This window comes from Hyla sarda, chromosome 7 (assembly GCF_029499605.1).
Source record: "Hyla sarda isolate aHylSar1 chromosome 7, aHylSar1.hap1, whole genome shotgun sequence".
NCBI classification, from domain to species: domain Eukaryota; kingdom Metazoa; phylum Chordata; class Amphibia; order Anura; family Hylidae; genus Hyla; species Hyla sarda.
In genome coordinates, this window is record NC_079195.1 from 210,156,957 (window position 1) to 210,169,460 (window position 12,504).

General features: G+C 46.8%; 1 protein-coding gene and 1 long non-coding RNA gene across 4 annotated transcripts in view; one reads left to right on the plus strand and one right to left on the minus strand.

The window, feature by feature from the left end:
• Window positions 1-3,294, plus strand: part of LOC130283281 (uncharacterized) — a 51,444-nt gene extending 48,150 nt beyond the window's left edge. Inside the window, exon 3 of the long non-coding RNA XR_008846629.1 lies at window positions 2,732-3,294. This is a non-coding gene — a long non-coding RNA (uncharacterized LOC130283281). The remainder of the gene's footprint in view (window positions 1-2,731) is intronic.
• DNAI3 (dynein axonemal intermediate chain 3) overlaps window positions 1-12,504 on the minus strand; it is a 219,886-nt gene that overhangs the window by 153,752 nt on the left and 53,630 nt on the right. For all 3 annotated transcript variants that reach the window (XM_056532517.1, XM_056532515.1, XM_056532516.1), the window contains exons 13-14: window positions 11,791-11,913; window positions 7,272-7,345 (exon numbers count right to left, since the gene is read on the minus strand). In XM_056532517.1, the coding sequence (XP_056388492.1) occupies window positions 7,272-7,345; window positions 11,791-11,913 (197 nt within the window). The remainder of the gene's footprint in view (window positions 1-7,271; window positions 7,346-11,790; window positions 11,914-12,504) is intronic.

Here is a 12,504-nt window from a genome sequence, read left to right on the forward strand (position 1 = left end):
ATAGTAACGGGAGAAATATTGCATGCACTATTTCTTCCGTTCATTCTCCCGTTACAAAATAACGTCCGTTATTAATAACGGACTATAATGGATTAAAACGGATAATGTAAAAATCCCATAGACTATAATGGGATTTTCTAACGGACGTTTAATGAACGATTTTCAGGGTTTTCCTAATGGAACATCAAACGGATCTTTAAAACGGATGAGTTTTATAGTGTGAAAGCAGCCTTATCTGAAGGGGAGGATGAGAAGGTGCACGGGCTGGGGATGTATGGACTGCAGGGGAATAAATCTCATACTGGGAATTATCTCTATGGGGGAGATTTATCAAAACCTGTGAAGGAAAACTTGCCCAGTTGCCCATAGCAACCAATCAGATCGCTTCTTTCATTTTTCACAGGCCTTCATAAAAAGGAAAGCAGCAAGCTGATTGGTCGCTATGGGCAACTGGGCAAGTTTTCCTCTGCACAGGTTTTGATAAATCTCCCCCTATATGTGAAGGGTGAGGGGACTCCTGAATGACACATGCTGGGAGTTGTAGTCCCTGTTGTGTGCGTGTGTGTGTATGCTAGCGTTTGCAAACCAGTGTGCCTCCAGCTGTTGCAAAAATACAATTCCCAGCATGCCCTGACAGACTTTGGGCATGCTGGGAGTTGTAGATTTGCAACAGCTGGAGGCACACTGGTTGGGAAACACCGTTCTAGCCTATTCAGCATACACATCATGTTACACCAGTGTTTCCCAACCAGTGTGCCTCCACAATTCAAATGAGCATATCATGAGTATATATATATATATATATACCTCTGGAATGTTGTCACCTGACCAGAAGAGCTAAACAACACACATAATAAATGTATAAAAACATCATTTTTCACAGGCCTTCATAAAAAGGAAAGCAGCAAGCTGATTGGTCGCTATGGGCAACTGGGCAAGTTTTCCTCTGCACAGGTTTTGATAAATCTCCCCCTATATGTGAAGGGTGAGGGGACTCCTGAATGACACATGCTGGGAGTTGTAGTCCCTGTTGTGTGCGTGTGTGTGTATGCTAGCGTTTGCAAACCAGTGTGCCTCCAGCTGTTGCAAAAATACAATTCCCAGCATGCCCTGACAGACTTTGGGCATGCTGGGAGTTGTAGATTTGCAACAGCTGGAGGCACACTGGTTGGGAAACACCGTTCTAGCCTATTCAGCATACACATCATGTTACACCAGTGTTTCCCAACCAGTGTGCCTCCAGCTGTTGCAAAACTACAACTCCTAGCATGCCCAAAGGCTGTCAGGGCATGCTGAGAGTTGTAGTTTTGCAACACCTGGAGGCACCCTGGTTGGGAAACACTGGTGTATGCCCTACAGAGGTGTGGTGAACTACAACCCCCAGGAGACTACAGAGGCAGCATGCTGGTGTTATACCACATACTGAAGACTCCTGAATGACACATGCTGGGAGTTGTAGTCCCTTTTGTGTGTGTGTGTGCCAGTGTATCCCAACCAGGGCTGATTATATTAGTGTGCTTTGTATAAGGGGGCTGACCCGGGAAAATAGTAGGATGGGTAAAGGGCGGAACAAACAAACAAAAAAAAAGGAGCTGCCCCAAACCAGCAAGGCATGTGGCATGCTGGGATTTGTAGTTTTCAGCACAGCAAGAAACAGGAAATAGAAGCAAAGATAGGAAAACAAAGTGGGGGATAAAAAGACAACAAAGAACGGAAATAGAGTAGGCTAAACAACAAGAATAGAAATTAAACAAAACAAATAGGGTAAGTCAAAAACGGAAAAACACGTTGACCACCGGTGTACCCCTTCAAGAGGTTTCCCCAAAGATGAAAAAAGATGGCCATCTCCCCCAGTCATCTCCAACCTGTTTGCGGTCAACAGCGATGGTTGGGAAGACGAAAATATTTTGCAATACATATATATATATATATATATATATATATATATATATATACAGTGACCCCTCGACCTACGATGGCCCCGACATACGATAATTTCAACATGCGATGCTCTCTCAGAGGCATGTTGAAGGCAGCATCAACATACGATGCTTTTTTATGTCGGGGCCATCGCATAAATGGCTATCCGTCAGCGCAGACTGCTTCAGCTGCCACCGGATAGCCGTTTACGGTGCCCCGTGAGCTCCGGTGATGTCTCTTACCTGTCCTCTGGGCTCCGGCGCGTCCTCTTCGGGATCCCCTGCATCGTCGGCGCTCTCCGTCAACGTCATCACGTCGCTGTGCACGCCATCCCGTCATCCAATAGGAGCGGCGTGCGTAGCGACGTGATGGCGGCGACGGAGAGCGCGGATGCCGGGGAAGCAGAGACCTTGCCAGAGTGTCGGGGACAGGTGTGTACAACTTCCTCTTACAGTAGTCTACAACCTGCAGACCTCTAGATGTTGCAAAACTACAACACCCAGCATGTTGGCTGTCCGGGCATGCCGGGTGTTGTAGTTTTGCAACATCTGGAGGTCCGCAGGTTGTAGACCACTGTCCTATATTTTACATTGTATGGATCCCTCAACATGCGATGGTTTCAACAAACGATGGTCCGTTTGGAACGGATTACCATCGTATGTTGAGGGACCACTGTATATATCATTTATTATTAATAATAATAATAATAATATAACATAAATATATTGCACCCCATAGAGAGTAGCACCATTTTCACAAAAATTGCTGAAACAGTCATCCACAATATGTTAAAAAGCTTTCTGGATTTCAGCCAATCAGAGAGCAGCACTGCCCACATAGAACTCCCAGGAGGAGCAGCGTGTCACACATGTGATGTCATAACCACTGTCCACCAGAGAGCAGCACTGAGCAGAAATAACACGGCTCCTGCTCATTGTTCATCAGTGAGGGGCCCATGCTGGACACTGTAGGGACCCGGGAATGCAGATTCATACACAGGTTTGGTTAGTGTCGTTCCATGTACATTTCTATAATAAACATGTAAATTATCTTTCTTTTCTTTTGTTTTTCTCTCTTAGATGCAGTATTTCCAGGAGGTGGAGTCTCATTTCCGGACCTACAGCAAGAAGTTGGATGAAGACATAACCCCTGGAATCACGCACATACACAGACACTTTGCCCAAATTCTAGAGGTAACCTCCTTTAGTATGCCCAGAGGAAGGGTAGTACAGTAGCCATGGATTCCCTACAGGTTTCCTCCCCTCTGGAGGTTTTTCCTGTCCTGAGGTGTTACTGTCCGCTCTTTGTGAGTGATGGGAGGTTACATAAAATCCCTACACAAACATTATAATAATAATAAATAAAGTTTCCCATTTTTAACCATTCTTTGACTTGTTCGACTCATTTATTTTATTTCTGTGTATGAAAAATAGTGTTAACAAAATGTGGATGACATGAGGTTTTTAGTTTTTTTTTATGTCCTGCGCGATCTGCATAGTGCGTTGTAGAGAGAGAGAGGGGTTGATGCTGGGTGATACAGTTGCCAAGGCAACGAGGGCCGGACTTGCCATTGGGCACAATGGGCATTTGCCTGGTGGACCAGACTGTCAGTGGGCTGTCCTGTCCACTAGCCCTAAAAACTCTGAGGCCGCAGCCGTGCCTCCTGCACGGGAAGAGGGGCCCCATACAAGAGATTGCTAGGTTATATATACCGCTGCAGATCTCCTTTAAGAGCTCTTAAAGCAGAAATCGCTGGTCGCCACTGTAAGAGCCGCGGCCAGCAGTCACAGCCAGGGGCAGACTAACAGAGGGGGTTTGCTGCTGCCATCATCCCCATTTTTTTTACACACTTCAGTCGGGCCAGATACCGGGCCCCCGCCGCCAGTGACAGATTAGGCTGGTGACCACTGTCACTTTAAGAGGAACAAAAGTGCAGCACGCAGGCACGTCTGCTCAAATGCTCCCTGACATCGGCTGATTGGAAGAGCGGAGCAGTAGAGGTGCTTGTTTCCTCAATGGCCTGCTTTTATAAAGTAATATCTGCTGCTTGACCAAAGGTGACCGAAAGGCCCTCCCAGTGCCAGTGACTCTGAGCCGTCATGGGATGAGCCGGAAGATCATCACCAACAAGTTTGAGTCCCTGCTGCAGGAAACGGAGCAAAGCAAGAGGTATCTAGGCTGCCCCTTTCTCACTGCTCCCCCTCAACTGGTGCAACTACCCCTCCATGTGTACCTCCTGCCCTCCCCTCTATCACCAACTGCCCCATACCTTTGTGAATACCCCTCATTCCCTGTGAGACCCTGTATCCTTAGCCCACCTGCCACATTTAACCCCTTTGTGCTCAACACCCCCCTTTCTGATGTGACCCTATATACCCTGCCCCGTCTGTATCTCCAGGTTTTGAGCAGATGCAGTAAAATTGTTGTTCATGGCGGCCAGTGAGAATCCTTCACCAATTGTACTCTGTAATGACATCACTTATTTTACCACTAAATCAATGGTGAAACTGAAACAAAATATTTGTGGGGCGAAATTGAAAAAGACAACAACGCCATTTTGTAACTTTTGGGGCCTTATGTTCCTACACAGTGCACTTTACAGTAACATTGACACATTATCTTTATTCTGTAGGTCCATACGATTAATCATAACAGGTTTTGTTTAATTTAACAAATTTTAAAAAAATGATTACTTTTTGTGTATATAAAAAATGTACTTGATTTTGTCCTTGATTATGCTTTATGGTGTCAGATATTGGGGGTTCCGAACACTGCCAAGCCCCCCCACGATCTCCCATACAGGGCCTCAGCTCTCCTCCTGAATGGGGCATGTTTGACCACTGCACAAATCAGCGGCTGACACGCACCCCTCAATGCAGCTCTATGGGAGAACCGGAGGCTACACTGGCTCTACCATGGAGCTGTCACGGATCGGCAGGCTGGAGGTGGATCCTCTGTGTCAGAGAGGGTTTGGCGAGGACCGTGTCGGTGGACCGGTTCTAAGTCGCTACTGGTTTTCACCAGAGCCCGCCGCAAAGCGGGATGGTCTTGCAGCGGCGGTAGCAACCAGGTCGTATCCACCGGCAACGGCTCAACCTCTCTGACTGCTGAGATAGGCATGGTACAAGGGATAAGGCAAAAGCAAGGTCGGACGTAGCAGAAGGTCAGGGCAGGCAGCAAGGATCGTAGTCAGGGGCAACGGCAGGAGGTCTGGAACACGGGCTAGGAACAAACAAGGGAACGCTTTCACTGGCACGATGGCAACAAGATCCGGCGAGGGAGTGCAGGGGAAGTGAGGTATAAGTAGGGAGTGCACAGGTGGAAACTAATCAAGCTAATTGGGAAGATTGGGCCAGGCACCATCATTGGTGCACTGGCCCTTTAAATCTAGAGAGCTGGCGCGCGCGCGCCCTAGAGAGCGGAGCCGCGCGCGCCAGAGCATGACAGCCGGGGACCGGGACAGGTAAGTGACTTGGGACGCGATTCGCAAGCGGGCGCGTCCCGCTGTGCGAATCGCATCCCCGACGGCCATGACAGTGCAGCGCTGCAGGGAGAGAGACGCCGTGAGCGCTCCGGGGAGGAGCGGGGACCCGGAGCGCTCGGCGTAACAGGAGCTGTATGGAGGGGGCGTGTCGGCCGCCGCTTCGTGCCATATGTGGTATTTGCTGCGCACGGAAACATCCAAACAATTAAAATATAATGTTAATGAAACCGTACGGTCGATAGCACGAACGTAAAAAGGGATCCTGAGGGGTCTGGAGGAGAGCAGCGGGGTCTCAAGGGAGGACCAAGGGGTCTGAAGGAGAAGCACAAAAGAGGTCTGGAGAAGGAGGACAGGGGCTTTGAAAAGAAGGACAAAGGGGTCTAGACAAGGAGGACATAGGGGTCTGGAGAAGGACAGAGGGGTCTGGGAAAAACAGACGAATCTGGGGGGCATAGAAGTCTGGAGGAGGACAGAGGGGTCTGGAGAAGGAGGACAGAGGGGTCTGGAGAAGGAGGACAGAGGGGTCTGGAGAAGGAGGACAGAGGGGTCTGGAGAAGGAGGACAGAGGGGTCTGGAGAAGGAAGGGAAGTCTGAGGGGGCACAGGGGTCTAGAGGAGGACATAGAGTTTGGGGGGGGGTAGGGGTCTGGAGGAAGACTGTGTGGTCTGGAGGGAAAGAGAGGATGACAACAAAGGAGGACAGTACAGGGATAGCAGTATAATTTTCAGGGCACAGTGTGTAGCAGGGTTATATTCAGGGGGCACAGTGTGTGGCAGGGTTATATTCAGGGGGCACAGTGTGTGGCAGGGTTATATTCAGGGGGCACAGTGTGTGGCAGGGTTATATTCAGGGGGCACAGTGTGTGGCAGGGTTATATTCAGGGGGCACAGTGTGTGGCAGGGTTATATTCAGGGGGCACAGTGTGTGGCAGGGTTATATTCAGGGGGCACAGTGTGTGGCAGGGTTATATTCAGGGGGCACAGTGTGTGGCAGGGTTATATTCAGGGGGCACAGTGTGTGGTAGGACTCTGAGGGAAGATGTAGCTCTGGAAGAAGTTCTGGTGCCTGGACAAGATGAAGACTACAGAGAAGACATCACATGTGAGTCACTATATACCATTGTGTAGTCTGTCTGACTGTCCCATCAGAGCTGTAGTCATTGGTAAGTTCTGCAGTTATAAAACTGTACCCAAATATATTTCTCTCCAGTTGTTAGAAAACTACAACTCCCAACGGCTGTCCGGGCATTCTGGAAGTTATAGTTTTGCAACAGTTCAGTTAGGTTGTCTTTTGGTGCTATCTATCAGATTTTAATGCTATGTGCTCCTGGAAAAGCTGGGTAAAGCCCATTGTAGCTTTACAACAGTCAGTTAGGTTGTCTTTTTATCATGAAATGACCTTATCCTGGAAAAGCTAGGTGGCTTTCTGGGCAGTTGTAGTTTTGCAACAGCTGGAGGCCCCCTGGTTGGAAATAGTATTGCTACCTAAAATAAATATATCAATAATAAATATAGGTCACAGATTTCTTCTCTGTTGTTCACTGTATATTCTGCAAATTAATTCTAAATGTTGCCAAAAAAGCTGGGTGACACTCATAATGGCTGACATTGCTGCAATTCTCATCAAGTCTTTTTTTCCACAGATCTGTATGGCTATTCTGCCAAGCTGTGCAGCAATACATTTTGGCTGTCTCCCAATTTTCCAGAAATAGTTTATTAGAATATTTACAAGGTAAGAAGAGAACTCAGGGATCCAATGCATCCTCGCTAACAGAAACCCACAAAATGAAAGGGGTTGTCCCATCATTAAATATTATTATGGAAAAGTATAACAGATTCCAAGTGTAAATTATCACTATTTCACATACCAGTCAGGAGAACATGTCACAAGCTGGACGCAGTAACCGCTTTTATTTTCGTATGGATATCCAGTCCGAGTTATCTGAAAAGTCAAAATCAAACAAACATGTATTTATCAAAAACTAGTGTTTGCATTTGACAAGATTTGTTTTATATCCTGGCAAATGCCCACAGCCCTGGAGTGGACCGATAGTGGCCATGGCCCTTAAAAGTGATAATAAATGGTCTGATATTATACTTCACATTACTTATCCTGTACTGATCCTGAGTTATATCCTGTATTATACTCCAGAGCTGTACTCACTATTCTGCTGGTGAGGTCACTGTGTACATACATTACATTCCTTATCCTGTACTGATCCTGAGTTATATCCTGTATTATACTCCAGAGCTGTACTCACTATTCTGCTGGTGAGGTCACTGTGTACATACATTACATTACTTATCCTGTACTGATCCTGAGTTATATCCTGTATTATACCCCAGAGCTGTACTCACTATTCTGCTGCTGAGATCACTGTGTACATACATTACATTACTTATCCTGTACTGATCCTGAGTTATATCCTGTATAATACTCCAGAGCTGTACTCACTATTCTGCTGGTGGGGTCACTGTGTACATACATTACATTACATATATTATACTGATCCTGAGTTATATCCTGCATTATACTCCAGAGCTGTATTCACTATTCTGCTGGTGAGATCACTGTGTATATACATTACATTACTTATCCTGTACTGATCCTGAGTATATCCTGTATTATACTCCAGAGGTGTACTCACTATTCTGCTGGTGAGGTCACTGTGTACATACATTACATTACTTATCCTGTACTGATCCTGAGTTATATCCTGTCTTATACTCCAGAGCTGTACTCACTATTCTGCTGGGGAGGTCACTGTATACATACATTACATTACTTATCCTGTACTGATCCTGAGTTATAGCCTGTATTATACGTGTATTATACTCTAGATATGTACTCACTATTCTGCTGGTTGAGTCACCGTTTACATTTATTATGTATAGTGACATATATTATGTATACATGTGTATTATATGTACATTGTATTGCGCTGTTTAAAACAAAAAATGTGTTAAATATGCATTAAAAAGCCTAAGTATTTGTAGAAATACTTGTGTATTTTAATGCTAATTTCAAGGGAAATACTAAATCTTTTTCTCCATGTGAACCTGCGTTCATGGTGCAGATGTTTGGGTTTACTAATACATAAGCTTTATAATGGTGCTGAACAATCCCATACTGGTTTGGATGCTTTCCCCGTCTATAATATACATACACGGTCACTTTTGCAAGGCTCGCAGGAAAATGTGCAAAAACATATTACAAGTGTTCGTGAACTGAAGTGAACCATAAGAACAGAAAAATGTAATGTTATATGTGGAACATAATAATGTACGGGCCGGGGATGGCTGACACCGAGGTGTCTGAGACTGAGCTCACTCCACAACCCAGACACCGAGCTGCTAATCCAAGGTGAATGTTTTATAGATTATAATAATTCTCTTATAAAACCCAGATCTTTATACATGTTCCTGAGGGGAGAAAGTTCACCGCAGGAGGGAGAACAAATTAATGGAGCTTTAGGTTTTAGTTTTCCCTCAGGTTACAGTATTACTATGTCCAAGACCAGGAAACAGGTGACAAGACCAGAACAACTGCAGCGTTGTCACCTCTCACCCCTATGGAGACTGCTGACACATCACCTACACATCAATGGTGGGGCAGTCAGTGAGCTATCTATCTATATATATCTAGCTATCTATCTATCTCATTCTCATCAATCTCAGCAAGTCGCCCAACAAGGACAGCAGCTGTCGCAGTTGACCGCCATGCTACAGCAACTTCTGCCACTGCTACAGCAGCAACCATCTCCTCCGCGAGCTCCTGCACCTCCTCCGCAGCGAGTGCCCGCTCCCAGCCTCCGCTTGTCCCTGCCGGACAAATTTGATGGGGACTCTAGACTCTGCCGTGGTTTCCTGTCTCAATGTTACCTACATATGGAGATGTTGTCGGACCAATTTCCTACAGAACGGTCTAAGGTGGCTTTCGTAGTTAGTCTTCTGTCTGGAAAGGCCTTGTCTTGGGCCACACAGCTCTGGGACCGCAATGATCCTGTCACTGCCACTATCCAGTCCTTCTTCACTGAAGTTCGTAGTGTCTTCGAGGAACCAGCCCGGGCCTCCTCTGCCGAGACTGCTTTGCTGAACCTAGTCCAAGGAACTTCTTCCGTAGGCGAATACGCCATCCAGTTTCGTACCCTCGCCTCAGAGCTAGCCTGGAACAATGAGGCCCTCTGCGCGACCTTCAAGAATGGCTTATCCAGCAACATCAAAGATGTACTGGCCGCACGAGAAATTCCAGCTAACCTGTCTGAACTTACCCTTTTGGCCACCCGCATCGACAAGCGTTTTTCTGAAAGACACCAGGAGCTCCGCCAGGAAAAGGACCTTGATCTCTGGGCACCTCTCTCCCAGTATCCTTTGCAGTCTACCCCTGTGCCTCCCGCCGAGGAGGCTATGCAAGTGGATCGGTCTCGCCTGACCCATGAAGAGAGGACTCGCCGCAGAGATAAAAATTTATGTCTGTACTGCGCTAGAACCGAACATTTCTTGGTGGATTGCCCTATTCGTCCTCCGCGTCTGGGAAACGCACGCACGCTCCCTGTTCAAATGGGAGTGGCGTCCCTTGGTGTGAATTCTGCTTCTCCACGTCTCACTGTGCCCGTGCGGATTGCTCCTTCTGCCAACTCCTCCTTCTCAGCTGTGGCCTTCTTGGACTCTGGTTCTGCTGGAAATTTTATTCTGGCCTCTTTTGTCAATAGGTTCAGGATCCCAGTGACCCGTCTCGTCAAGCCGCTCTACATTTCTTCCGTCAACGGAGCAAAATTGGACTGCACTGTGCGTTACCGCACAGAACCCCTGCTTCTGAGCATTGGATGCATCACGAGAAAATTGAATTTTTTGTTCTGCCCAACTGCACCTCTGAAGTCCTCCTCGGTCTGCCATGGCTCCAACGCCATTCTCCCACCCTTGACTGGACCACCGGGGAGATCAAGAATTGGGGTCCTGCTTGTCACAAACGATGCCTCACATCTGCTCCTCATAGCCCCCTTCCTGGTAACACTCTGCCCCGTGACAAGCTTCACCCTCTGCCCCCCCTCCCCATTCCCACTTCTTCTGGATTGCCTGCCGCTGATGTACCTTCCCAGGACCTCTCCTTTTTCCGGAAGGAAACTCAAGAGTCGCCCCCTATGTTCTCGTCTCATTCGAAGGGACAAGGAGACAAAAAGAGGGGGAGACCTAAGGGGGGGTACTGTTACGCCGAGCGCTCCGGGTCCCTGCTCCTCCCCGGAGCGCTCACGGCGTTCTCTCTGCAGCGCCTCGGTCAGACCCGCTGACCGGGAGCGCTGCACTGACTCTGACGCCGAGGATGCGATTTGCATAGCGGGACGCGCCCGCTCGCGAATCACATCCCAAGTCACTTACCTGTCCCGGTCCCTGGCTGTCACGTTCTGGCGAGCGCGGCTCCGCTCTCTAGGGCGCGCGCGAGCCAGCTCTCTGGGATTTAAAGGGCCAGTGCACCAATGATTGGTGCCTGGCCCAATCAGTCTAATTAGCCTCCACCTGCCCCCTGCTCATATACCTCACTTCCCCTTTCCTTCCTTGCCGGATCTTGTTGCCTTGTGCCAGAGAAAGCGTTTAGTGTTGTCCAAAGCCTGTGTTCCAGACCTTCTGCTGTTGCCCCTGACTACGACCCTTGCTGCCTGCCCTGACCTTCTGCTACGTCCGACCTTGCTCTTGTCCTTTTGTACCGCGCCTGTCTCAGCAGTCAGAGAGGTTGAGCCGTTACCAGTGGATACGACCTGGTTGCTACCGCCGCAGCAAGACCATCCCGCTTTGCGGCGGGCTCTGGTGAATACCAGTAGCAACTTAGAACCGGTCCACCGACACGGTCCACGCCAATCCCTCTCTGACACAGAGGATCCACCTCCAGCCTGCCGAATCCTAACACTCATATCTATCTAATCTATCTATCTATCTCATATATATCTATCTATCTATTTAATATCTATCTATGTAATATCCATCTAATATCTAGTCATCCGTCTATCTAAGATAAGCTATAAAAACCCATTAATTTCAGTAGGACCGGACGACCACCTAATGTGGATGGGGTTGTCCCAACCATGCAGGGGGAAACCAGGATTGGACATGTTAGACTTCATCATGCCTAAACCCTTTTGTCCTCAAGGAGGATAAACCACAGTTGTCGGTCTTTGATATACTCCCATATTCCCCCCTGGGAACACGTGCACACCTAATAGCTATCTAGTTCGTTTGACCACCTTAACCCTACATCATGGCTGATGTACATGTATGTCAATGTTTTACACCAAAAGGATTTCATTTTACAGCTTCTTCTGAAAAACTTTCAAGGTAGGTCATTAAAAAACATATAAATCCCACATAATAAAATTGTAGCTGCTTATTATTTACCTCAAAGAAGTCTGGTAGCCAGTGTATGTCAGTGATCACCTCCCTGTGCCCGTGTTCTATAGAGGACACTGCACAGTATCGCACTAGCTGCGGCTCATTGGATTGCTTGGGCTCCAGGGTTGTCTGCAGAAGAAAACAGCAATATACAATATCAGGAGGACAATCATTAGTGAATATTGAGGGAGCTGTTCACATCAATCTATACACACACAGATATATGTATGAATATATAAATATAGATGTATAGACACATCTATACATAGAACTTTTGCATGTATGTTCCAGTTTAATTTCTTAATGGCTGAAAGAAACTTTAACACTTTAAATGTAAACCCAAAATATAGTAGAGTTAAAGGGGTTATCCAGGAAAAAACTTTTATTTATATATATATATATATATATATATATATATATATATATATATATATATATATATATATCAACTGGCTCCAGAAAGTTAAACAGATTTGTAAATTACTTCTATTAAAAAATCTTAATCCTTTCAGCACTTATGAGCTTCTGAAGTTAAGGTGGTTCTTTTCTGTCTGAGTGCTCTCTGATGACACGTGTCTCGGGAACCGCCCAGTTTAGAAGAGGTTTGCTATGGGGATTTGCTTCTAAACTGAGCGGTTACCGAGACACGTGTCATCAGAGAGAACTTAGACAGAAGAGAACAACTCAACTTCAGAAGCTCATAAGTACTGAAAGGATTAA